Source organism: Natator depressus, chromosome 2, assembly GCF_965152275.1.
Source record: "Natator depressus isolate rNatDep1 chromosome 2, rNatDep2.hap1, whole genome shotgun sequence".
In the NCBI taxonomy this organism is placed as follows: Eukaryota; Metazoa; Chordata; order Testudines; family Cheloniidae; genus Natator; species Natator depressus.
Window position 1 is genome coordinate 187,863,490 of NC_134235.1, and position 23,998 is coordinate 187,887,487.

General features: G+C 41.8%; 1 protein-coding gene across 1 annotated transcript; it reads left to right on the forward strand.

The window, feature by feature from the left end:
• On the forward strand, positions 1-20,425 carry MTURN (maturin, neural progenitor differentiation regulator homolog). The gene is made up of 3 exons (XM_074945589.1): positions 1-638; positions 7,663-7,785; positions 13,839-20,425. The coding sequence occupies exons 1-3, from the start codon at positions 477-479 to the stop codon at positions 13,947-13,949; spliced, it is 396 nt and encodes a 131-aa protein (XP_074801690.1). The 5' UTR covers positions 1-476; the 3' UTR covers positions 13,950-20,425.
• Positions 20,426-23,998: the final 3,573 nt, after the last annotated feature.

Sequence of the window (23,998 nt, forward strand, 5' to 3'; positions counted from 1 at the left end):
AATATGGTTTGTCGCAGCCAGGATGCTCCCGGGTCTGGAATTTTTTGATGCCCTCGGAGAAACTGGTCTTTGTCGTTCTCTACACAGTCAGTGGCATGGGGGGCGCTTGGGTCCAAAAATTGCCTGGCTGTGGCCGAATCCAGGAGGAGCCGGCCACATCCAGCTTTTACCCACACCCGCAAATGACCTGCACACAAGACACACAACGCAGCCGCGCTTAGCCAATGTCAGGCTGCACAGGGAGCAGCAGCAGCAGGAGGAAGAGGAGGAGGAGGAGGGCGCCTTGTACGCACGGCATGTAAACAATACATGTAAGTTAGCAAATAATGCTGAGTGGGAACCGCAGCCCGCGGTGCTGAAGTGGATCGGGACCTCCTCAGCCCGGACCTCTCCCCGCACCCGTTTGCTCGCGGGAGGGCGGGACGGAGCCAGGCCCCGAGGGCGCGTGGGGAGCGCGGCGGCTGCAGGGAGCGAGCATGGCTTTCCAGCAGCTGGCGGACGTGGCGGAGAAGTGGTGCTCCAACACCCCCTTCGAGCTCATCGCCACCGAGGAGACGGAGCGGAGGATGGATTTCTACGCCGACCCCGGCGTCTCCTTCTACGTGCTGTGTCCGGACAGCGGCTGCGGGGACAATTTTGTAAGTAGCTGGAGTGGGGGTGGGGAGGGGCTGTACTGCTGCTCGCTCCTTATCCCCCGTCTCCCCCCGGCCCGCCTGCTTGGGTGGGACCCCGCGGGGAGCGCCTGGGTCCCCCCCTCCCCCGGGCAGCCGGCCTGCTTGAGAGGGAGTGACCCGCCGCCCCGCCCCGCCGGCGCCGCCTCCCCGCGCTGTGTGGGGCTGGGCGCAGCCCGGTTGCCCTGCGGCTGGGGCGCAGTGGGCGGGCTCCAGGCCTCCCTGCGGGGCGGGCAGGCGGGGGGCTCCGGCCGCAGCTGCCGGGTCGGGGACTGGGCTGCAGGCAAAGCCCGGGGAGGGCGGCGGGGCTGGCAGAGTCCTTGGCTGGGGTCGGGGGGAGAAAATTCCCAGCCCGTAGCAAAAAGCTGCAAAATGGAGTCTGGTGGTGGGTGGTCATTGGCGGGCTGAGCTGCCGGGGGGTGGGGAAGCAGCCACCACCCTATGGAGGAGGCCCCCGCCCCGGGTAGGGCAAGGAGCCGCGAGGCCCTTCGCAGCACCCCCCAGCCCCACCCTGTGGAGCTGGAGGAGTTGGGGGTTGGGTGAGGATGCGGGCCCCGAAGGATGGGGAGGAGCCTGAGGCCCCCCTCTTGCTCCGGCGCTGTGGTTTGCTTGTGGCTTGCGTACCACTAAGTGCGCTGACCCCCTAGGCTGTGGTTGGGGGGCTGCTTTGCTGTTGCAGCAAATGGAGACTGTGGAGAATAAAATGGAGTCAGAATGACAGGGCTCCCTCCCCCTGCGTCCCATCCCCTCTCTGGGGTTAGGGGTGTGTGAATTTACTCTTAGTCACCCTTGATCCTCCAGGAAACTGTTCCCTAAACACCCTTCCCCACTCCCATCTTGCTTATAGTGTGATGGGAGGCAGGTGTTGGCCTTTCCTTTTCCCCCTTCCCCAGCAGCCTCAGTTGCCTGCGCATCCTGGCCTGCTCTGGAGTTCAGCAGCAAGTTCCTACAATGATGGTAACAAAAATGGCTTCAGGATGGAAAGAGTGTCCCCCCCCACAGACTCCAACATCTTAGTGTTGAATGGAAAAACCTGACCCTTACTGCAGGGTTTATAAATTGTACAGCTCTAGTTCAGTACTCTTAAGAGAATGTTTTATTTTTAAAATGGCTTCTAGCTTTATTGAAGAAATGCCATAGCATATTAATTCATAGCACCTTACATCCCTCAATCTGCTGTGCAAATGTTAGCAAGTTTTCCCTCATAAAATCTCTGATAGATAGGTGCAATAAGTACCTATTTTACAGCTGGGTAAATGGAGACAGAGTGCAGGTAAGTGACTTCCCCAAAGAGCACAAAACCCAGTCGGAAGATGCTTATTTATCAGATTATGCAGCTGGTGTTGCAGAATTATAAATCAGGAGACAATGTAGAGTTTAACTGAAGGACTAATGTATCCACCAGCTACTGTATAACAAAAGTCAGGGTTCTGCCAGTTTGTGGAGGCCCTTTTGCCCATTGCAGGACTGGATCCTGACACTCCAATGCTGCAAACACCTATGCACGTGTACAGCTCCCTGTAGGACCAGCCCTAAATGGCCACATCCTTCAACTGGACACCTGCAGGTGAGTGCCTGTGGCCATGCCAACCCCTACTGAAGTCAGTAGCACTTTTGGCTATCATGTAGATCCAATTGCAAGATCTGGGCTAAGACTATAATTCTGTCCAGGGATTCTAATGATATCCTACATCACAGAGAAAGCTCATGTGTTTTTTATTTGTGTGTTGTATTATATTGTTATATAATCAACATTAGTTGAAATCTAGTCAATTAAAAAACAAACTACAAAAGTGTAAGTAGTTTCAGATCCTACTCCTGCCCCTGCACTATCCTGCCAATTTTTGTGGTTTTACAACCACATTTTCTTTTTTCTTCCCAGTTTTTCTGTTTGAAAGGCTCCATCCCCAAACCCAAAGCTATCAGAAAAACTGAGAACTATGTCTCTCCAATCTCTTTCAGCTGTCGTCCCCTCAGGAGGTACTTTTAGCATTAGTCCTCTTACAGAAAAGACAGGAATGATTTTTCCTCAGTTGATGATGTCTCTTTAGTATAACAGCTTAGAACTAATAATGATCTGTTCACCATATTAATTACACTAGCCTGACAGACTCATTTTTGCAGACTCTTTTTTTTTTTTTAAATGTTCCAAAGACAGTTTTCATTATATGTGGAACTGTGTATTAAAGTTCATTTTAAGAAAACAATAAAAACATGGGGCCTGATTCTCATTTGCACTACGGACCCTTCCTATGTCTTTGGCCACATGAATGGGTCTGACTTTAATTTACGTCAACTTTCAGGCCCATTTTCACTGCCAGAATGGTGTGGTTACATGCTTTGAGGCCTCTTTACACTGTCAGAGTGTTGTGCAGACATGCCCTCTGACCCCTTCACTTTAAGTGAAGGTGGGATTGTAGCATAGGTAGGCGTACCCATGCTAGCTTTAATTTAGCTAACATGAGTAACAAATCAGATCTGCACTTGCAGAGTATAAATGAGAATCAGGCCCATAGTGTTTTCATCACCTTTCTTTACATGTTCATTTCAGAATAAGGAAGAGACTTCAACAGAGTACATAGAGGTCCCCAAACTGTCGGGCGTGCCCCCCTTGGGGGGTGCAGAGGAATGTATGGGGGGGCGGGGTCTGGGCCAGCCCCCACTTGGGTCAGGAGGGAGCACCACCCTTCCCCAAGCTCTGCTCCAGCCGCGACCCGGGCTCCAGGACCCGTCCCCAGCTTTGGCCGAGGCTCCGCACCCAGCTGCAGGCCCTGCTGCAGACCTGCTTCCTGCCCCACCTACAGCCGAAGCTCCGTTGCCAGCCTGGGGCAGGGAGCGGAGCCACACCTGTCCGCGGACACAGCTGTGGTTCTGCTCCCGCCCTCAGCCCCTGGCCGTGGCTCTATTTCCAGCCCTGGCCGCAAACCCAGTCCCAGCTGTGACCCCAGCCTTGTCCTCCTTAGCCCTGTCTGTATTCTCTCCCCCCTCCTCCCCCCCGGGAGTCCGGCTCCCAAGGTGGGGGGATGAGGATGGGGTAAGGGAGGGGCATGACTGTGGAAAGTTTGGGTGCCACTGATATAGGGGGTGCCAGAGATGTATGTGATAAATCATGAACTTTGAAGGATGAAATGATTAATTAGAGGAGTGTGACAGAAGGAAGAGGAAGACAAGTAAGAGCAGGGGGTAGTTGAGAAATAGACAGGGAGAATAATTTTTTTATCGTGTTAAATCAGAAATTCCCCAAACTTTGGCCCACAAAGCACTTGCTAGCAGTCTAGAGAGAACTGGCTAGTCAATGGGTATAGGTGATTCCTCCTAGTTTGCAACTGCTGAATTACATTAAAAGAAGGTAAAAATACATTAAATACTTTCCTAATATTACTTTTCCACTTAAGCAATTGCTGTAGTTGCCAGGGGAATGTTGTGTGATTTGTGAATGCAAAGGATGTGGTCCATAAAGCGATCTCTGTTAAGATGTGGTTCACCGGCATTAGAAAAGGTTCAGAAAAGGGCAACTAAAATGATTAGGGGTTTGGAATAGGTCCCATATGAGGAGAGATTAAAGAGGCTGGGACTTTTCAGCTTGGAAAAGAGGAGACTAAGGGGGGATATGATAGAGGTATATAAAATCATGAGTGGTGTGGAGAAAGTGAATAAGGAAAAGTTATTTACTTGTTCCCATAACATAAGAACTAGGGGCCACCAAATGAAATTAATGGGCAGCAGGTTTAAAACAAATAAAAGGAAGTTCTTCACACAGTGCACAGTCAACCTGTGGAACTCCTTGCCTGAGGAGGCTGTGAAGGCTAGGACGAAAACAGGGTTTAAAAGAGAACTAGATAAATTCATGGAGGTTAAGTCCATTAATGGCTATTAGCCAGGATGGGTAAGGAATGGTGTGTCTAGCCTCTGTTTGTTAGAGGGTGGAGATGGATGGCAGGAAAGAGATCACTTACGTTCACACTATGAAAATATTTGAGAACTCCAGTATTGCATAGTTTTAATTACATGAGAAGATCTCTTACGGCTAGATTTTAAGAAGTATTTAGGCGCCTTACAATGCAGATAGGCACCTCGTGGGATCTTCAAAAGCACTTGAGGTGCCTAACTCCACTTGGCATCTATCTGTACTTTAGGTGCTTAAGTACCTTTAACATCTGGGCCTTAATCTCTGCTTTTGTAGGTTATAGTGGCCCCCAAATACTTCGCTGGATTTGCTATATAACCTTACCCAGTATGGGTGAGGGTGGAATAAATTATTCTTTATATTATGTATTCTCTGTTGTCACTTTGTCATTTCTAGTGTTCATACTAAATGATACTACAAGTACCAATTTTGCGTTACCTTATTACAGCATTTCCTCTAATATATGTTAGTATAGAATCAGCTAGTCTGAATACTCTTCATCACCAAAATTACCTCAGTAAAGATAAAATACTTTACTAGCATGCTCAACAGGTAGATTTTGAAAAAAATGATCCATAAATATCGTTTAATATTGCCGAACCAGCTAAAGACTGAATGGAAAAATCTTCAAGCGCTATACAATGAACTGCTTCAGCCTTGCTTTCCAAAGATTCCAAAGATATGTACAGATGCTGAATTAAATATTTCAACCTTGATCCTGGGTCAGCTGAGGTTGAAATTAGTAGCTGTGTGCTTTTGTGTTAACACAAAGCAACCAGGAGCAAAATAGGTCTAGCCTGAAAACAACTTATCTGGAGGATGAGGTTTACCTTTTCCTTATTGCTCTGCCACAATTAAACTCTCTTACCCCAGCTTACCAGCAGGCTGTTTTCCCTACTGCAAAGAGATTGCAGATATTTAGTGGGTTTCTCAACAAAAGCATCCTCAGTGTGTGCAGTTTTTAAGTCCTGCTATAACTTCCAAAGCAAGAGCTGAATCATCAATTTTCATTTATCTTATTGTGAAAGACAAAAATTCCTTTTACTGGGTCTTTTGGAGACATGTGAATCAGACTGTTTAGATTCAAATCCTTAAGTTGCTTCATGCATCAGTACTGAACTTGCAGAAAAGACTGTAGGTGCAGCTTTATTAAAGATATCATGATAATACTTTCATGTTTTCTTTTGGTAGAGGAAAGCAAGCCTTTCCCACATGAGATGCTTACTGATGACACTTACGACCTTCCATAATACATTTGTTGCTACAACCAAAATTTTAAATCTCCCGCATATGTGGAAATTGCTGGAAGCCTTAATTGCTTATTGCTTTACACTATGTAAAAAAAATCCCTCTTTGAAGACTAAAAGATTTTCTGATGAGTAATTTGCTTGAGTTATCTCTCGTACACAAGACCAGTTTATTTTGAGCAAATGCTGATAAATTCACAGTGGAGTTTAAAATGTGGTGGGACTCTGACTGTAAAAAAATAGCGTTGTGAGGTTACACGGGATTACATTTCCCTGTAAAAACATATTTTTGTCACTAAAATGGGCAGGTATGACTCTGGACAAATACCAGAATCAAATCTGCTCAGTAGGAAGGGGCCATTTTTGCATGTATTGGCAGAAATATATTGGCAGAAATTTCACTTCAGAAACACACACTACTTTTGTAAACTGTAACAGGCATCAAAGAAAATGTAGGTCAAGTGAGGTTAGTACAAAGGAGTTACAATTTTTCTTTTTAAAGAGGTAGCTTAGCTGATGCTTTGCAATCTCTTAATTGGAGAAATGTAGAACTTAATTCATGTCGGCTAATTTCTGCTGACTAGGAAATAAGTTTGCATGTTATGTGTTGAGACATTTTTTTGATTCTTACTCTTTCCTTAATATTAGTTTAATTTCAGAGTTTCTACTGTGCCCTTATTAAGTGTAGCCTACTGTTCATGTACTAACAGATACATTAGATGCCCAGTACTTTGGGGGGAAAGTAAGGGAAGATGTAGCATCTAGCTTTCCCTGTAGCGTTATGCTTCTGTCATTGGAATCTCAGTGAGAGAGGCATTCAGAAAGCATCCTGTGAACAGTGTTTTCACCCAGCACTTCAATGCAAGTCATGTCCCTTTTTTAAGGCTTTCATCAGCACTTGCATGCAGTCTTTTTCAAACAACATTGTATTGGCAGAATATGCAGGGGTTACAGGAAAGGTTGAAGGCCTGGAGTTTCATAGAACCAGGCTGTGGGGCAGGTCAGAGTACTCCATGGACATACTCAAGATTGGTTTCAGAGTAACAGCCATGTTAGTCTGTATTCGCAAAAAGAAAAGGAGTACTTGTGGCACCTTAGAGACTAACCAATTTATTTGAGCATAAGCTTTTGTGAGCTACAGCTCACTTCATCGGATGCATACTGTGGAAAATACAGAAGATGTTTTTATACACACAGACCATGAAAAAATGGTTGTTTATCACTACAAAAGGTTTTCTGTCCCCCCACCCCCCTCTCCTGTTGGTAATAGCTTATCTAAAGTGATCACTCTCCTTACAATGTGTATGATAATCAAGGTGGGTCATTTCTTCTTGTGCATCATCAGCAGAGTTGTTTACCAAATTCCATTTACAGGGTCAAACAACCTGGGGGCATTATTACTGCGGATGATGCATAAGAAGGAAAAACCTCATCTTTACTTTCAGATCCCAGGCTGAGTTTGCAGGGCTGATATTAAACAAAAGCACCTTTACTTGTAAAATGATATACACAAGGCAATGTGTATTTGGGACATTCTGATTCCCCACCCTGGTTCAATCATGAACGGTGTATTTTCTAATTTATTTTCAAGCCTTCATCGTTTTCTCTATCTCCTGGTATATTGTGCTAATGCAACCAAGTTGTATCTCTGGAGGCTGCTTTAAAAATGTGGGACCATACCCAGTTCCTGAAGTAATGTAATATCCGTATCCCTAGTACAAATTTAAATTGCAGTCCAGTACATCTTTAAACCATATCACCTTATAAAATCATAAGAAAAAGTCCATATGAATTCCTATTAACTCCTGTTCTTTCTTTCATTGCTATTGTCTTTTAGCATGTGTGGAGTGAAAGTGAGGACTGCTTACCTTTCCTGCAGTTGGCACAGGACTACATCTCTTCCTGTGGTAAAAAGACCCTCCATGAAATACTGGAAAAAGTCTTCAAATCTTTCAGGCCTGTAAGTGCATGTTTTACTTCTATATATTTACTATAGTTGTGATTTTAATAAAATGTGTCATTGAGAACAAGACAGATTTTTCACAATGACTTATTTGTCCAGTCAAGTAGCTCAAACAAGCTAACAGTGAGTATAGGGAACTTGTTCTTGTAAATCAGATGCCTTTTTATTTCTAGCTTCTCATTTGACAAATTGAGATTCCCTGCTGTGGTGGGAAGCAAATTGATGTCTCAGCCAGTCAAGCTGGCACCCCACCCTGATGATGAATTGTACATGGTCCAGCACTGAATATGAAGAATGGAATTAAAAATTTTATTAAAGCTAATGTTAAAAAAATTATATAGTACATAGGTTGGGGGAAATGTCTGTACATTTGGGTATAGTGCTTAGATTATCCACAATATAAAGTTAGTTTTTAAAAGTCATATGATACATAGAGTACATAATCAGTAATAACCCACATTTAGGTGAATAGATTTAACAATACAGTTTAGATATTAGAATCCGAATACTCGGGTACATCACTCATGAAAAGTTGTACAGAGATTTGGTTGTGGAAAGCAAAATATATCAATGAGTGGAGATAGTCCCTCAGTAATTGAGAATTAGGGTAGGATGTCCATTTAGAAAATACAATACATGAGGAAAGTATTTGTTACTTTCCTGACTGCACTTCTCATCAGCACTCCAGCTCATCCCTCCTGGTATTGCTGATGTCCAGTGGTGTGTTCTATGTAGATGTCCCTTGACCACCTGATGGTGTCCGACACGATGAGTTGCCGCATCAGCTGAGCGTAGCGTTGACCGATTCCTTGTTATTTCTGCACTCGCTCGTTACTGGGGTCCCATGTGCTACAAAGCTATGTAGGACTTGGTGGCAGAATCATTTCCTGGCACTGGAATTTGGGAGTTTTTCAAGGATCTGTATAAAGCAAATACAGTTTGGGGAGGTGGAGGAAAATACAGTTTTTTGTTTCAAACTAAGTTCATATTTAACCTTGAGGTCACCTGATATTTGAGATAGCTCAGGATAGCATCTCAGCAAGTGAGTGGAATAGTAATAGTTTAACTTTTTTGTTTGTTTTTGTTTTGTTATATTTTGCTCATCAGTCCTTATATAGCGCCGAGATGTATAGGGTTAAGATGCCTCATGTTACTGTACTAGCCATCTGCTGCCAGAGACCTATATTAAAACGTGGCTGTTGTAAAACTGAGGAGAATTTGGTGGTCTCAGCATAGTCCCGACTAGACATTTGTCTTGCTAAACCACCACATAATACAGCATATTGTCAGCCTCTTCTCTCGAGTGACCTAGGCCTGGAATAACTGGAGTGTCGTAAAGAGGAGTAGGGGTTTATTGGCAGAGTCATGTGCTTTCACTATGTCTGCTTAGATCATGTCAGTAAGCGAAGTTGGTTATGTTTTTGAACATTTGATGAAAAATTTTTAGACAATTTTTCTAACTTTTTTTGATGATATTTTGACCAGCTGATCATGAGGACTAAACTTTATCCAAAGAGTTTAATACAAAAGGCAAGTGGCCAGGAGTGTGCCTATGAAATACTGGGCCTCATTTACTCTGTGTTGCAGCCTTAAAAGGCCAACTGCCAATTTCACTGGCAACTGTGAAATAACTTAGTTTAAAAAATGAAATAACTTAGTTTAAAAAAATCCATCTAGAGAGTGGAGGTGAATAAAGCCGATGCACACTTTTCTTAGAAGGGACTGGAAATTTGATCCATCTATGCAGCTACTCTAATTATGGTAAATATATAAAAATACACTTCCCAGAACAATGTCCAGCCCTTGAGAGAGATTTTCCTTCCCTCAATGTAGTTTAAGGCCTTGTCTACATAAGAAAGTTCCAGTGGTTTAACTAAAGGAGTGGTTTCAAACCAAATTAAACTGATGCAAACCCCAGTTTATGCAAACCCCAGTTTGGACATTCTTGTTTCTGTTTAAATCAGGTTTATTTAAGTTTAGCTTAAGTCTATTAGGAATTGGTTTAAAATAAACCAAATTAAGCCACTCTTAAACTGAAGAAATGAAAGGTAATAGATTCTAAGGCCAGAAAAGACCATTGTGATAATCTAGTCTGACCTCCTATGTAACACAAGCTGTAGGATTTCACAGAGTAATTCCTGCATCAAGACCATAAATTCTGGTTTAGCTACAGTGTATCTTTAAAAAAAGATACCCAATCTTGATTTAAAGACTTCATGTGGCTGAAAATCGACCACATCCCTAGATAATTAGCCACTGGAAATAAGTTACTGACTGATCACTACTGTTCAAAATGCTCCCTTCAATTTTATGTTCTCAGCTATTCAATACATGTGTGAGATGAAAAACTTTCTCCTTATTCCTAGTCTGAATTAGTCTAATTTCAGTTTCCAACCATTGGATCTTATTATGCCTTTTTTGCTAGATCAAATTACCAGAAATCTCTTCCCCATATACTTATAGACTGTGATCAAGTCACCTGTTAACTTTCTCCTGGATAGACTAAATTGAGTTTCTTTAGACTCTTCCTAGCAAAAAATCAAATAAATAATAAAATCCCCACAAAACTCGTCGCTTTTTTGGTGTTCTGCATTCTTGTCTCATCTCCTCAAACACACCTGTTTCTACTATGCCGTTTTAGTTCCTGAATACTAATACTAGTTCCTGAAGTATCTATGCTGGTAGTTCTAAGCACCTATCTTTTTGTCTGACCATTGATTCCTGATGTGAAAGAATTAATGCATCCACATTATTTTCAGAGTAGAATCATTTGTATTTCTTAAGCCATATATAGACATATTTTAATATTTGTTTGTTAGATTTTGATTAAATACATTATCACCTTCCCCCACGTCTGCTGTTTACAAACTAGTGGATTATTTAGATACCACCATGAGTGTACAAGACACTTTGCACTAGTTAAAATATACAAGATAAAAAAAAAATCCCAGGAACGTAGTCCCTACCCAAAGCATTTATTTACAACTGAATCATATACCCTAAATACAAATGGCTGTTACTTTTCTTTGGGTAGATGTACCAGCAACATCTTTCTGCAAATTCGAGTCCTCCAACAATGTGTGGTAATTTCAGTATGAAAGACTAAATACAAGTAGGACATTTTCTATGTAAAATATGCTCATGGCCTTCAATCTTATGTAAGGCTCAGAGATCGACCCACTGCACCCCAAAATCCCTGATAGATGAATAGCATGGACTGAATGAATAAGTAGACTCTGGATTGTTTTCTCATCATTTGCTGTATTGTGATTGCTTGTTGGTCTTCCTTCATCCAGCCCATCTCTTCCTGGTGCACTCCTTCAGCTGGCTGGCCTAGCTCTCCATGCCCATTAGGCTTCTGTCCCTCCTCCATTTTTCCTCCTCTCTCTTCTATCCTGTTCTGCTGCTCGCCTCCTCATTTTCTCTCTCCTTTTATCCATTCCCCTCTCTTGTTCGAGCCTTCTCTTCTTCCCCCACTTCAACCCACAATTCCCCCCCAACACACTAAAACCAAGATTTTTATAATATAAATAAGACAGATATATTAAACTGATGTATTTAAAAGAAAAATGACACGACGCTAATGTGCTGTGGCTGCCATGAGCCTGATCACTTTGCCCCACTCTCCTTCTGTTTCTTTGTAAACACTCTAAGGCAGGGACTGGGTCTTCCTAAATGCTTATATGTTGCCTAGTGCTTTGGGCCCAGATCCTGATTGGGCCCTTTGGTTGCTACTGCAGTATAAATAATAACAAAGGATAAAATTTTCCAAAGGCGCTATGTGATGTAGACGTGTAGCTCCCATTGAACGTAAAGGGACTTTGGCACCTAACTATCCAAGTCACATTTGAAAATGGCAATTAGGCTCCTAAACCACTTAGGCCCAGATCCTTAGAGGCATTTAGGTACCTAATGTCCATGGATTTAATCCCCTAAGGATTTCAGAGAGGACTAGCAAGATGCTTCTTTGGAGTAGACTCCTCAGTTAACTGATTAATTTTACATAACTAGTACAGCGTGTGTGTGTGATCTGTAGGTCCCCAGACTCTCTCCCTGTTGTTTGTCCTTTTTGACCCTCATGATATGTTTATATCTCATTACCCTTCTTATGCTGATTTTGCAGGCAAAGAGCTAGAAACTCCTCTCACCCCCAAAATGAAGGTTAAGATTCTCATTTATGTGATTAATTTTCCTGCAGATCAAGGGATGGTGGGCCCAAAAACCATGAGCTTCACCGGGCCCAAAGGCCACAGCTGGATATTGTCCTTTTGTCCATTGAATAGTTTTTAATGCAAAAATATAATAAACTAATGCACATTTTTAAAAGTTGGCCTTGTAATTTTCATATCCCTGTATAAAAATTTCCCTCTCCTGGTGGAGACAGTTGTTTTTGTCCCTTCTGTGAGACAACAGCTGAATCCCTCTCTAAGGAAGGTGCAGCGTGAGTCTGTGGTTGCTCTTTCAGTCCTAGCAGGCTAAATACCGAGTATTACCAATAAGGCTTAGCATATGATTTTGCTTTGCAGATATTAGTAGCTGTTTATGTAAGTTTTGTGAGGGGTCTGGTATGAGATTTTCAAAGCAGATGTACTGTTTTGAGTGGGATATGCTTATGTATTCCTGAATTTCATTGGCTTGCCAATCTCTTTTTGAAGGAAGAGGGGAAAGTTCAAATAGTTTCTCCACCTTCTAAAACAAACAGTTGCTATTACAGTGATCTGAAACATTATAGAGCTGAGGCATCTAAACTTTGCCCAGATGAGAGATGTATTGGTACTAGGGCTGTCAATTAATTGCAGTTAACTCACGCGATTAACTCAAAAAAATTAATTGCGGTTAAAAAAATGAATTGCAATTAATCGTACTGTTAAACAATAGAATACCAATTGAAATGTATTAAATATTTTTGATGTTTTCTGTATTTTCAAATATATCTATTTTAATTACAACACAGAATACAAAGTGTACAGTGCTCACTTTATATTATTTTTTATTACAAATATTTGTACTGTAAAAATAAAAGAATAGTATTTTTCAGTTCACCTCATGCAAGTACTGTAGTGCAGTCTCTTGATCATGAAAGTATAACTTACAAATGCAGGTTTTTTGTTATATAACTGCACTCAAAAACAAAACAATGTAAAACTTTAGATCCTACAAGTCCACTCAGTCCCAATATATTTGAAAATGTAGAAAACATCAAAAAATTTAAACGGTATTAATCATGATTGATTTTTTTTAATCGCTTGACAGTCCTAATTGGTACTTTGTCAGGAGCCTAAATCTAATTTGTAGAAATTTGAGAGGATTGTGGCCAACGTTGATTTTAATATGCAGCTATCTCCTGGTAAGACTACTGAATTCAGCATAAAATGCTCCAGCTTGATTGAGAGGGTGAATAGTTCAAGATGAAGCAATTGCATGCTGGGATCTTCTGGTCTTTTTAGGGCTTTAGCACCTATGGCTACCCCATCTAACTCAGCAAGCTGCACTCTCGTCATTCCTGTGTGTGTTGGATAGAATGGTTTCCTTTTTGGTGCAAAAGGAATAAGTGTGATCGTCTTGTAGGGTTATTGAATGCAATGCAAATGGAGAATTTTAAACTGAGTTAACTAGAGCTTAAGTATACTACACAGGGATCTTTTGAATTTAGAGCATCAGTTGTATTGCCAACTGTAAGCATTCAAAAATCATGCATTTCAGGCCTCAAAAATCATGACTGGCATAAAGATCATAAGGTGTCTCTCCTCCTAACCCCCCCCCCCAACACAATATTTGTGGATACTTTTATTTGTCTGCTGGTTTCTGAGCCTTTAGGGTGCACTTGGTTCACATGAAGCTTTTCTATGCAACCATGAGGACTGGAAATTTACTTTAAAAAAAGAAAGAAAGCAGAGATTCTCTCATAACCTTGTGACTCAGGGGCTTTCAGAAAAAAGCCAAATATCGGGGCAAGACACATGGTAAAATTGCAAGAATTGGCAACATGGCATCAGTTGGATCTTTGCCATTGATTGTTACACTTTCCCATTTTCTCTTCTTTAAAATAGTTACTGGGGCTTCCAGATGTCGATGATGATGCATTTGAAGAGTATAACGCAGACGTGGAAGAGGAGGAACCAGAAGCCGATCACCAACAAATGGGTGTCAGCCAGCAGTAATTATCTGAGGAATTAAAAGATTTTAATCCCTTGGTACTAGGTGGGGTCATGTGCTCCTGCATTAGCATTTTTGAATTAGCGCATCACATGGGAAATGTGGCTCCCAGAATCAAAGTTTAAAAAAAATAATAAAAATATAAATATCTCTGTGATGAGCTTTGCTAAGAAGTGACCTGAATTTCACTCCTGTTTCAGTGGGGTTTCTATGGAGTTGTCTTGGTAGCATTCTGCCATCATTAATTTAGAACTAGTTTTGTTGCTGACTGTCTCTTTGACTCATGTTTGAGAATAACATTCACTGACATGAATGTAGAGTACTTTGAATGTAGGAACTGTTGGATAGTGTGTGAAGTACTCACATATGACCCTATGGAGGAAAATGAATGCAGAGAATAAATGCAATCTGCACTTTTAGTTTTAATTCAACAATTATTTTTTATTTTTATTATATATTTGTTTGCTGTACTACCAACCAGAATATCAGACTGTGAGAGATTATGCCTGTAAAGCACTAGTTTCATAGTGGTTAATATTGCAGAAGTGCAGATAAAGATTGAACAAAAATAATTACTTAGGAGGGACAAAATTCAGATAAATGCTTGTGCAGCACATTTTAGTGTTTCTTAACACCACCTGAATGTACAGGTGCTGGGTTAATCACTGGGCATAATTAGGACGTTTGTGTGATCAGTGCACGTCGTGATACACATTGGTACTTTGATGCCATCTGTTCCAAAGCCAAATGCTGTTTTAATAGAAATTAAATGAATTTAAAAATTTCCATTGCGTATTCTCCTCCTGCACGAAAATCAACCTTTAGCTTCACTGGCTTTAATAAAACAACAACTTTATTCAAATCTTGCAGCATCCTGAATTAAAGTGCAACTTAACTTTGAAGCCCTAAGGGTGTAAACCAGCACCTGGCTCTTTAAATTATAATGGAATCCTTCTTCACACTGGGCTTTGTTCTTCAGTGTCTTGTACCTCGTGTAGCATACTTGTCAAAGTGGGTGTAAAATGCTACCAAACCAGAATGGTAGGGCCTGATTCTTATTCTCACTGAGGTCCCTTTACATTGTTCTCGCTGTGTAAAAAGGTCTTGAAGGGAGCACAGATGTAATTTATGCCCACTTTAAGGTCCCTTTACATTGTCTAGGGTGGGTCCTCGGCTGGTGTCAATTGCCAATGGAATGATGACAGTTTCCATCAGCTGATGACCTGTCCACCAGAGTGGTGGAAAGGGGTTTTAGTATAAATTAAAGTAAGACCCATAGTATTTTACAGCTCATTTTCCCAGGTGTAAATGACTCCCAAGTGAGTATCAGATGGTGAAGACACACAGCCTCTTTATTTACTCACCTTTTATTCTGAAAATGTAAGAAAAGAAGGGATTCCATTCTCGTACAGCAGTTTTCCACTATCGAAGAAAGTATTTCTAATTGACTGTTTTTAGACAACTTTTTTAAAAACACAAAATGTAGGTCTCAAACTTCAGAGCCCTTTAATGCAGCATTAGCTTTATAAAAATTAACACTTAGTGAAGAGAAAATGCTTGGACAACTCTCAGAAACAACTGACACCCTTTTAAAAACCCTGTTATTAGCAGTATCTCCTACTGGATATGTTTGTAAAGGAAATTGTTTTAAAGGCTAGTTAAAGAGTTAATTTTCTTGGTGATTTGTGTGTCTGGTGAAGGCTTAGGGGATGCATAAAGCTTAATTTTCTAACAGAGGCAAAACTTTCTGTAACCAGGATGGAAAATGGTATTTGAATATGCACAGAAGTGTCTGCAACACTGTAAAAGTCTGAGTTTAAGAATATCACTAAATAGACAAGAAACCAAACTTAATGAAACTTTGTACATTCTCTTGGCATGCAGGCATAAATATGATAGTCGCAACACATTTTCTATGGACTAGTGGTGTGAGAACTGTGCCAGTTCATTGTATAACACTGTACAGCAGTAATAGGCTTTTTGCTTACCAAAATAAAGTGTAATACCGGTGGTTTCCATCCTTGCTTTAAGTACCCAAGTTTTTCTTTCCTTTCCATCTAAAAGAGACTTGTCATAACTTTACACAGGGGCATCCTTCAGAGGAGCCTTTTGGGGGTTACTTCCTTAGGCACTGATCCTTTGATTCCAGCTCATACAAATAGACCTTTTGGGGCTGATTTTCCTCTGCGTAAAACCTAAAGCAATGCATTGTTTGCACCTATACAAGGTGGGTATAAAATACTGCCATTCTGATTTGCTAACCATTTAGACCGATTTTGCACAGGTGCAAATGACTGTGCACACAGCTTCTGGTTCTCCCTTACACTAAGGCCCCTTCGCACTGCTCTAACATGGGTATAGATGTAATTTGCAGGAGCCTTAATGCAAATGAGAATCGGGCCGTTTGACTACAATGGGACTGTTTCTGCGAGTAAGAGTTACTTGAGTGAGTGAAGGCTGGAGGATCCAGCCCTTGTGAACTACATACAATGGAGTTGTGATGTATTCTGCACTTTGCCACCTTTGCCTGCATTTTGATTGACTCTGATCTGCAAATGAGCAGTTGATCATTAATATGGTTATAAGCAAACATGAAGCTGTAAATTATAAAGATAGATATATTATTTCCTGTATTCATTGATTTGTTTTTATTTTGAACATCATATGCCATGTGAGTGATTTCTGCAACTTGCCTAGGGTCCTAGCCTGTAGCTTTCACTCCCATTAAACTCCCATTGAAGCCAGCAAGAGTTTTGCCCAAATAAGGACTGAAGATCAGGCTCCTGAAAGGGCCTAGTCCTGCAAAGTGCTGAACCCCCTTGTCTCCCATTGATTTTGCTGGGAACTGAGCATGTTGAGGCACTGCTAGGTCAGGCTACTACCATGCACCATTTAAAATAAACTGGAATTTTATATAGAGAGGATAAAATATAAATTTACATGTGTATTAAATGTTAAATGAGCATTAATATAGAATGTATTTTATCAAAAAATATTGGTTTCTTAGACTTTGACCGTATCCATTTCTGTGGTGTTATGGTATTGTTTCTTATTTATCAAACAATCCAAGAAATGCTGAATTATCTAGTGGAACCACAAGGGTTCCAAACTTTTTATTATTATTTTTTTCCTTCTCACTTCCCTTGTCTGAGTTGGAATTATTAGCCACTTACCCAGTAATTTAAAGGAGGAGGCATGGCCTGGTGGATAGCCCTTCTGAGATCCCAGTGGGTAAGTGCTTGCAGGGAGGGAGCCTGAGTCAGGGAATCTGGTGTTTCTTATCAGCTTGCCACTGATTCACTCTTGACTTTAGGTGAGTCACTGGGGTTTTCAGGGGAGCCTGCGAGAGTTATGCATCCAGATCCTGGTGAAATTCGTTGGGAAATGGGTGCCTAACTCCGATATTTTCCTTTGAAAAATCTCTTGTACTTCAGTTTCCCAATCTGTAAAGTGAGGGTGATAGTCACATTTACTCACCCATATCAAGTGCTTTTCCGATCTAGGGATGAAAGCTGATAAGTATTTTATTATTGCCCGGCCTCAAAGCAGAATGTTGGTGAAAAGACAGTAAAAAAGAATGGGCAAAACCAGTCCTTTTTTCCATGTGTAGATTTGATTTTCTAACTAAATATTAATGTATCAGACTCTCAGACCGGGCGCTTTGGAATCCAGGTTGCACTTTTGCAATGAGCAGAGTGCTGTTTGGGGAGATTCAGAAATAGGTGGAACATCAGGAAAAAATGAATACGTTTTATAAATATTACAACTTATGTTTTGGTGGGGTGAGGGTGGTGCAAGGCAAGAGAGTAAAATGGCGTCTTTCAGGAAAATGCCAGGATTGCTGAGAAATCTTAGACCTAGCTCCAAGCAGTCTGCTTCCGGGTCCCATGTAGTCCATAGAGAAACTGCGACATGTTCCTATAAGGTCTCAAAGTCAGGGTTGTAGTTCTGTGTAGGTTAAAATTAGCATAATGATTGATAAACATGTGGGGGTGACAAGGGGAGGATGGAGAAAAGATTAACTTTGGGCATGTCAACACTGCAGGCACGGTAGTGACACAGATGTGCTATAGTAGCTATGCCACCATAGCATGATAGTGTAGGTGCTTCCTATGTTGGTGGATAGGCTTTTTCCATCACTGTAGGAAGTCCACCTCCCCGAGTGGCGGTAGGTAGGTGGACCGAAGCATTCTAATGGGGGGTTCATAGCTATGCTGACCTGGGCTCAGAGGTGTGGGGTTTTCACATCCCTGAGCGCTATAGCTATGTTGACCTAAATCTTAAGTGTAGACCAGGCCTCAGAAACCTTTTTTCCTGGCATTGTTATTTATTATTTGTATTGTGGTAGCATAGGAGCTCCAGCCATGGGCCAGGACCCCATTTTGCTAGGAGCTGTCCAAACACAGAGCAAAAAGACCCCAAAGAGCTTGATCTGGATACAGGCAACTCATTTTAGAGACAAACTAAATTCTGCAGTTCTGTGTTCACGAACACAGATGTGGGGACTAACAACCCCACCTCATATGGTCATAATCAGTAACTTGAATCTCTCAGGACCGTCCTGTCCAAATCGCGAGCCCTATCCCATATTATTTCTCAGCTAGTCAGTCCCCTCCCCACCCCACTCCCCCCTTGGGTAGCTCTGTGCCTTTGAAATTTGTAAGCTCATAAAATGCAGTTTTTGCTGAAAGTAATTGTAGCTAGATTTCCTTTATCAGTGGCCTGCGCACATACTATTGCGATTTCACCCTGTGTTGCAGGACATGCTGCTTGAGTCAGGGGAGCAGGAGTGGGGAAGGTGTTCTGCAGCAAAGTGGCTTGTGGCATTTCCAGCCCCAGCTGTGGTTACTTCTTAGTAAGCTGTGAAAAGCCATCCCAAGGGTTCATTACAGTCAAAATAGTTTGCAGATGGCTGTTGTTTCACATAAACATTGAATAGCTGTCCAGTTTCTCTCAATAAAGAGTACTTTTAGTAATGTTGTACCAGGACCCAAGACTGAAGCACACTGGTCAAGGTTTGATCATAAGTGACTAGTGATTTTGGGTGTCCGGACTGAGACATCTTAATGAGGCTTGATTTCCAAGAAATGGTAAACACCCAACCTCTCAAAATCATGTCCCTTCAAGATGTGTCATCTTGGGCACCCAAAAACAAAGGCATCTGAAATCACTAGTCACTTGAAAATCCAGCTCAGCCTGGGGGTCCAGCTCTGAAGATTGAGTGGCTAAGGAAGCAGGCACATTGTATCCAGTGTCTGTGTACTCTGTTCTGAATTGTGCTGAACAAAGGGGGACATTTTATTGTTTGGTTTTTAAATCTGGCAAAGCCCTTCTCTTCCAACCCACTTCTGCAATATGAGTTCCCAGCTGGAAAACCATGGTCCCTGATTACTAGGCAGGAGTGACTGAGAGAAGTGAAGTTGTTAAATCCTAACAGGCTCTGTGTGGGTGGATTCCCTGAAGTCATTGGGAGTGAAGGTGTAAGATTGGGACCTAAATTTCCAAAGGGGGTTATTACAATAAAAACACACAATGAGACAGATCATTCTCCCTAGAGTTCCTCAATGCCTAAATATCGAGTCCTCTCTGAAACCTGAAACTGCCCCTTTTAGGATTTTAATCAGACTTTGTCTGAAATTTACTAAATTGCATTGTTGGGATCTGATATCCATGGCAGATGCACATTGCACTCTGTAGGAGGAGATTTGTTTAAGAGCCCTACCTACAATGACAAGTTCAGTGTGCTAAATTGTCGGTCAAATGCATTAAGTTGGGATTTTTTAACATCACCTGTTTTATTATTTCTAAAGGGTATTATGCATAAAGGCACAGCTCCATTATTACAAGCTCAAGTTTAAATAAAGCCATGTAACATTGCTTCACCAATCAGAGCTCAGTTGTAAGCAGGAACGTATAGAGTATCACAAGTGGTGTTCATTTGTCTGTAGAAAAAATTCTTTGAGCTAGCCAGTACTGACCACAGAAAAGCTACAGCGGTTTCATGTAACATACTTTGAGCTTTTGAAATTCCCTTTCTGTACTGACATACTGTTATTTATGTAGACAAAGATGTGTGGTAACATTGCATGTAAAGGATGTCTACTTTCGTCTTTAGGGAGTAGGGAAATAAATGTCAGAGCTGGAGTTCGGTCTAAATCAATTTTTGTTGTCAAGTTTTACTCTACCAATGTTGGGCTCAATCCAGCCAGCAACATATCAAGCAGAAGTAACGAGCCATTTGCCATGCAAAACTGTTTTTAATGTGGTTTTTCTCATTTTCTTGCTGGAAGATTTGTCTCTGTTTGTGACTACAAAGCTGTGAAATGGGTTGCCAAAAGATGTTGCCCTTTTGTTAAATGCTTTAAAAGGTGTGAACTTTTAATGGAACCCTGTCTATTCTTCCATTCCTACTTTTTCTCCCCCGACACCTAGGCATCAAATCCAACAATGTAGCTTGCCATTAAAGAGCTTACCAAACTTTGATGACTTCTGGATTCTTTTCTCTGTGAGTGAAATAATGCTAGAAAGTGGTTCCAGGACAGAGTATACAACTCAAAGAACATGCTGTGAGAGGGGGAAGGGGCTGGGTTCGAGCTTAATATTTTCTGTGCAGCATCGGTGTGTGGTGGAACAGATACAATGTTTGTAAATGTAAGGCACTGTGTGAGATTTAGTTCTAAACCCTACAGATCAAGCTGTGCCTTGGGAGGGCAGAATTCAGGACTACCAGCTGTTTTCAGCTGAACGGATCAATAGCAAATCTTAACATTGACAACATGAGGCAGTAGTTTCGCTGTCCTAATATGAGTTGCTGTTGCCCTGCAGGCTTTGGTTGAGCACCTAACAAGTCCTCTGTCTTGTGGAAATTAGGAAGTTATCCATTCTGTCTAAAATGAAAATGGCAATACTTGTCCATTGATATGCCTGTACACTGCACTTTTAAATGCAACTGTGAAATCGGCGTACTATACCCAGATTTGTTTGGAAGACTACTGTGCCAGTCTAGCGAATCCACCGTCATTCACTCTGTTGAAATAACTTTCTGTCTGTGGAAGAACAGGCATTTAACTTTAACACTCTACATATTGTTTTGATAAGTTCCGTGGCTGGAATTGTTCCCTTCAACAGGGGACACCATTTAAGAGGGAAATGTCATTGGATGCTCAGTGGAGAATCCTGAACCATTCCCATTGGGGGCAAGGTGTCCACCCTTTGTGGATCAGGCAGGAGATTGGATCCCAGACCTGAAGAAGAGCTTAGTGTAAACTCAAAGGCTTGTCTCTCTCATCCACAGAAGTTGGTCCAATAAAAGATACTACCTCAACCACCTTGTCTCTCTGAGTTTCAGACAGCTCTTCAGGAGGCACAGGGCTTCAGCACAACTGTCTGGGACACTCCCTCTTCCATGTCAGTAAAAGAGAGCCAAGGCTATTCCAGTGACGTGATAAATTTAGCTTTGTGGTGAGGAAAATTCCTTTAGAGTTTGTGCCAGCGGTAGCCTACAAATTGCAAAACTCGCCCCTGCTCGCCCCACCTCCATCATCAACCACAATTGCAGCAAAAGGAAACCTCATAAAAGCATGCCATCTAAGCAGATCCATACACCCTTTTAAAAAGCCCACAACAACAAACGCTCTTGTCCTGTAAGTCTTCATATTTCACCTCCTGCATCAGAGAAAGATTTTGCTCGTACGTTTGTCACTTGGCCCCAGCAATTGACAAATACTACATAACTTGCAAATGTATATCTTTATTTTAAACACACAGGTGCATAGTTGTGTGTGCTTTTCTTAAGGTATCAAAGTTATAAAGAAACCAGGGAATGGGAACAATTTGGACCTCAGGTCCCTTTACAGAGCTGTGGCAGTGTAAAGGGGTCTGAAAGCAAGTATAATTACACTACGTTTACTTTCAGGCCCCTTTACATTGTCACACAGTGTTGTGAAGGGACCTTAGTGTAAATGGAAATTCAGGTCTTTATATTTTTGGCTTTTTATTGTAGTCCCCTAGAGGTCAGTATAACCTAAATTTTGAGTGACTCACTCTGAATGATGATATTAACTTCTCCATTTGCATTCAGTACTGGTTTGTGAGATTTCTTTGCAGTGTCACATCTCACTCAGTGCTGGGGAAGGGGGTCAGATTAGGGTAAAAGAAAAAGTACAAACAGGTAAGGGGCAGAAAAACTCTTAATTACAGCATAGGTTGTGAGAAGGAAATCCTGCTTTGGAGATGGATGGGCTGAGAGCCTGGCACAGAAAAATAATGAAGAAAAAAGGCAGCATTAAGGGTAAGGCTTCCCCCCCCCCCAAATGTGCTCAGGGCAATTAGGTGCCCAGTTTGGAAGTCTGTGGGAGCTGGTGCCTAACTCCTTTAGCCCTCTTTGGAAATCCTAGCCTGAAAGCGGCACATGACCACTTGAGTTTTCTATTTCACTTCTCTAATGATCAAATTGTAAGCCTGGACCTGTTGGCAGATGCACCCTCTAAACATGTCTGACTCTTTACCCAAGAAGCTGGGGAAGGCAGGAGAACTGGCTGTTATCCATTTTTAAAAACCAGTTGAGCAAATATCTTTTACTCATTTAAAAAAATAAAACCAAAGTTTCTCCAGTTCTGAGCTGCCCTAACTTAACTTGCTGAAACAGTATTAGGCAGAAGCAGCTTTTTGCTATAGCCCTGATTCACATGCTTAAATCCCATTCACTTCAATAAGGCTTTAGCACATGCTCAAGGCTTTGCTGAATCAGGGCCCATATTAGCAACTGCTTCTCCTAATCTAATGCAGTATGAGACTTTAAAGGTGATGGTGGTTTTGCCATCACACTCTTTTATGATGGAAAAAAGCCCAAACCCATCACCTTGCATTTCACTTTTCTTTCAAGCTTTTTTGCTCTTATAGGAATATCTGTTCCTTAAAAAGAAGAGGAGTACTTGTGGCACTAGAGACTAACAAATTTATTTGAGCATAAGCTTAATTCTCTCCTTTGGCTGGAGGACTCAGTCGAGATCCATGGATGACCAGACTAGTGTTCACATGGAAAGCTGTATCCTGAGCAGCAGCTCTCCCTTCCTTGGATGTAGGGGTGTGTGAGTAGTTGGGAGGAGTGGGGAAAGATATGGATTCTACAGCTTGTCTTCCCATTAATTTCAACAGAGGGGAAGGTGCAGCTTGAGTGGTCCAGCTTCATCTGACGTTACTGTTCAAGCCCCACAAGGATCATGTCAGGGTCCTTCAGCAAAAAGCAGGATGTGGGGATGTGAGTGAGCCTCTTCGTGGTTTACATAAGAATGGCCATACTGGGTCAGACCAAAGGTCCATCTAGCCTAGTATCCTGTCTTCCCATTCCAATGTCAGATGCCCCAGAGGGAATGAACAGAACAGGTAATCATCAAGTGATCCATCCCCTGTCACCCATTCCCAGCTTCTGGCAAACAGAGGCTAGGGACACCATCCCTGCCCATCCTGGCTAATAGCCACTGACAGACCTATCCTCCATGCATTTAACTAGGTTTTTTGGGGTTTTTTTGAACCCTGTTATAGTCTTGGCCTTCACAACATCCTCTGGCAAAGAGTTCCACAGGTTGACTGTGCGTTGTGTGAAGAAATACTTCCTTTTGTTTGTTTTAAACTTGCTGCCTATTAATTTCATTTGGTGACCCCTAGTTCTTGTGTTATGAGAAGGAGTAAATAACACTTCCTTATTTACTTGCTCTACACCAGTCATGATTTTATAGATCTCAATCATATCCCCCCTTAATTCTCTCTTTGCCAAGCTGACAAGTCCCAGTCTTATTTATCTCTCCTCATACAGAAGCCGTTCCATACCGCTAATCTTTTTTGTTGCCCTTTTCTGAACCTTTTCCAATTCCAATATATCTTTTTTGAGATAGGGCGACCACATCTTCACACAGTATTTGAGATGTGGGTGTACTGTGGATTTATATAGAGGCAATATGATATTTTATGTCTTATTATCTATCCCTTTCTTAATAATTCCCAACGTTCTGTTAGCTTTTTTGACTGCCGCAGCACATTGAGTGAATGTTTTCAG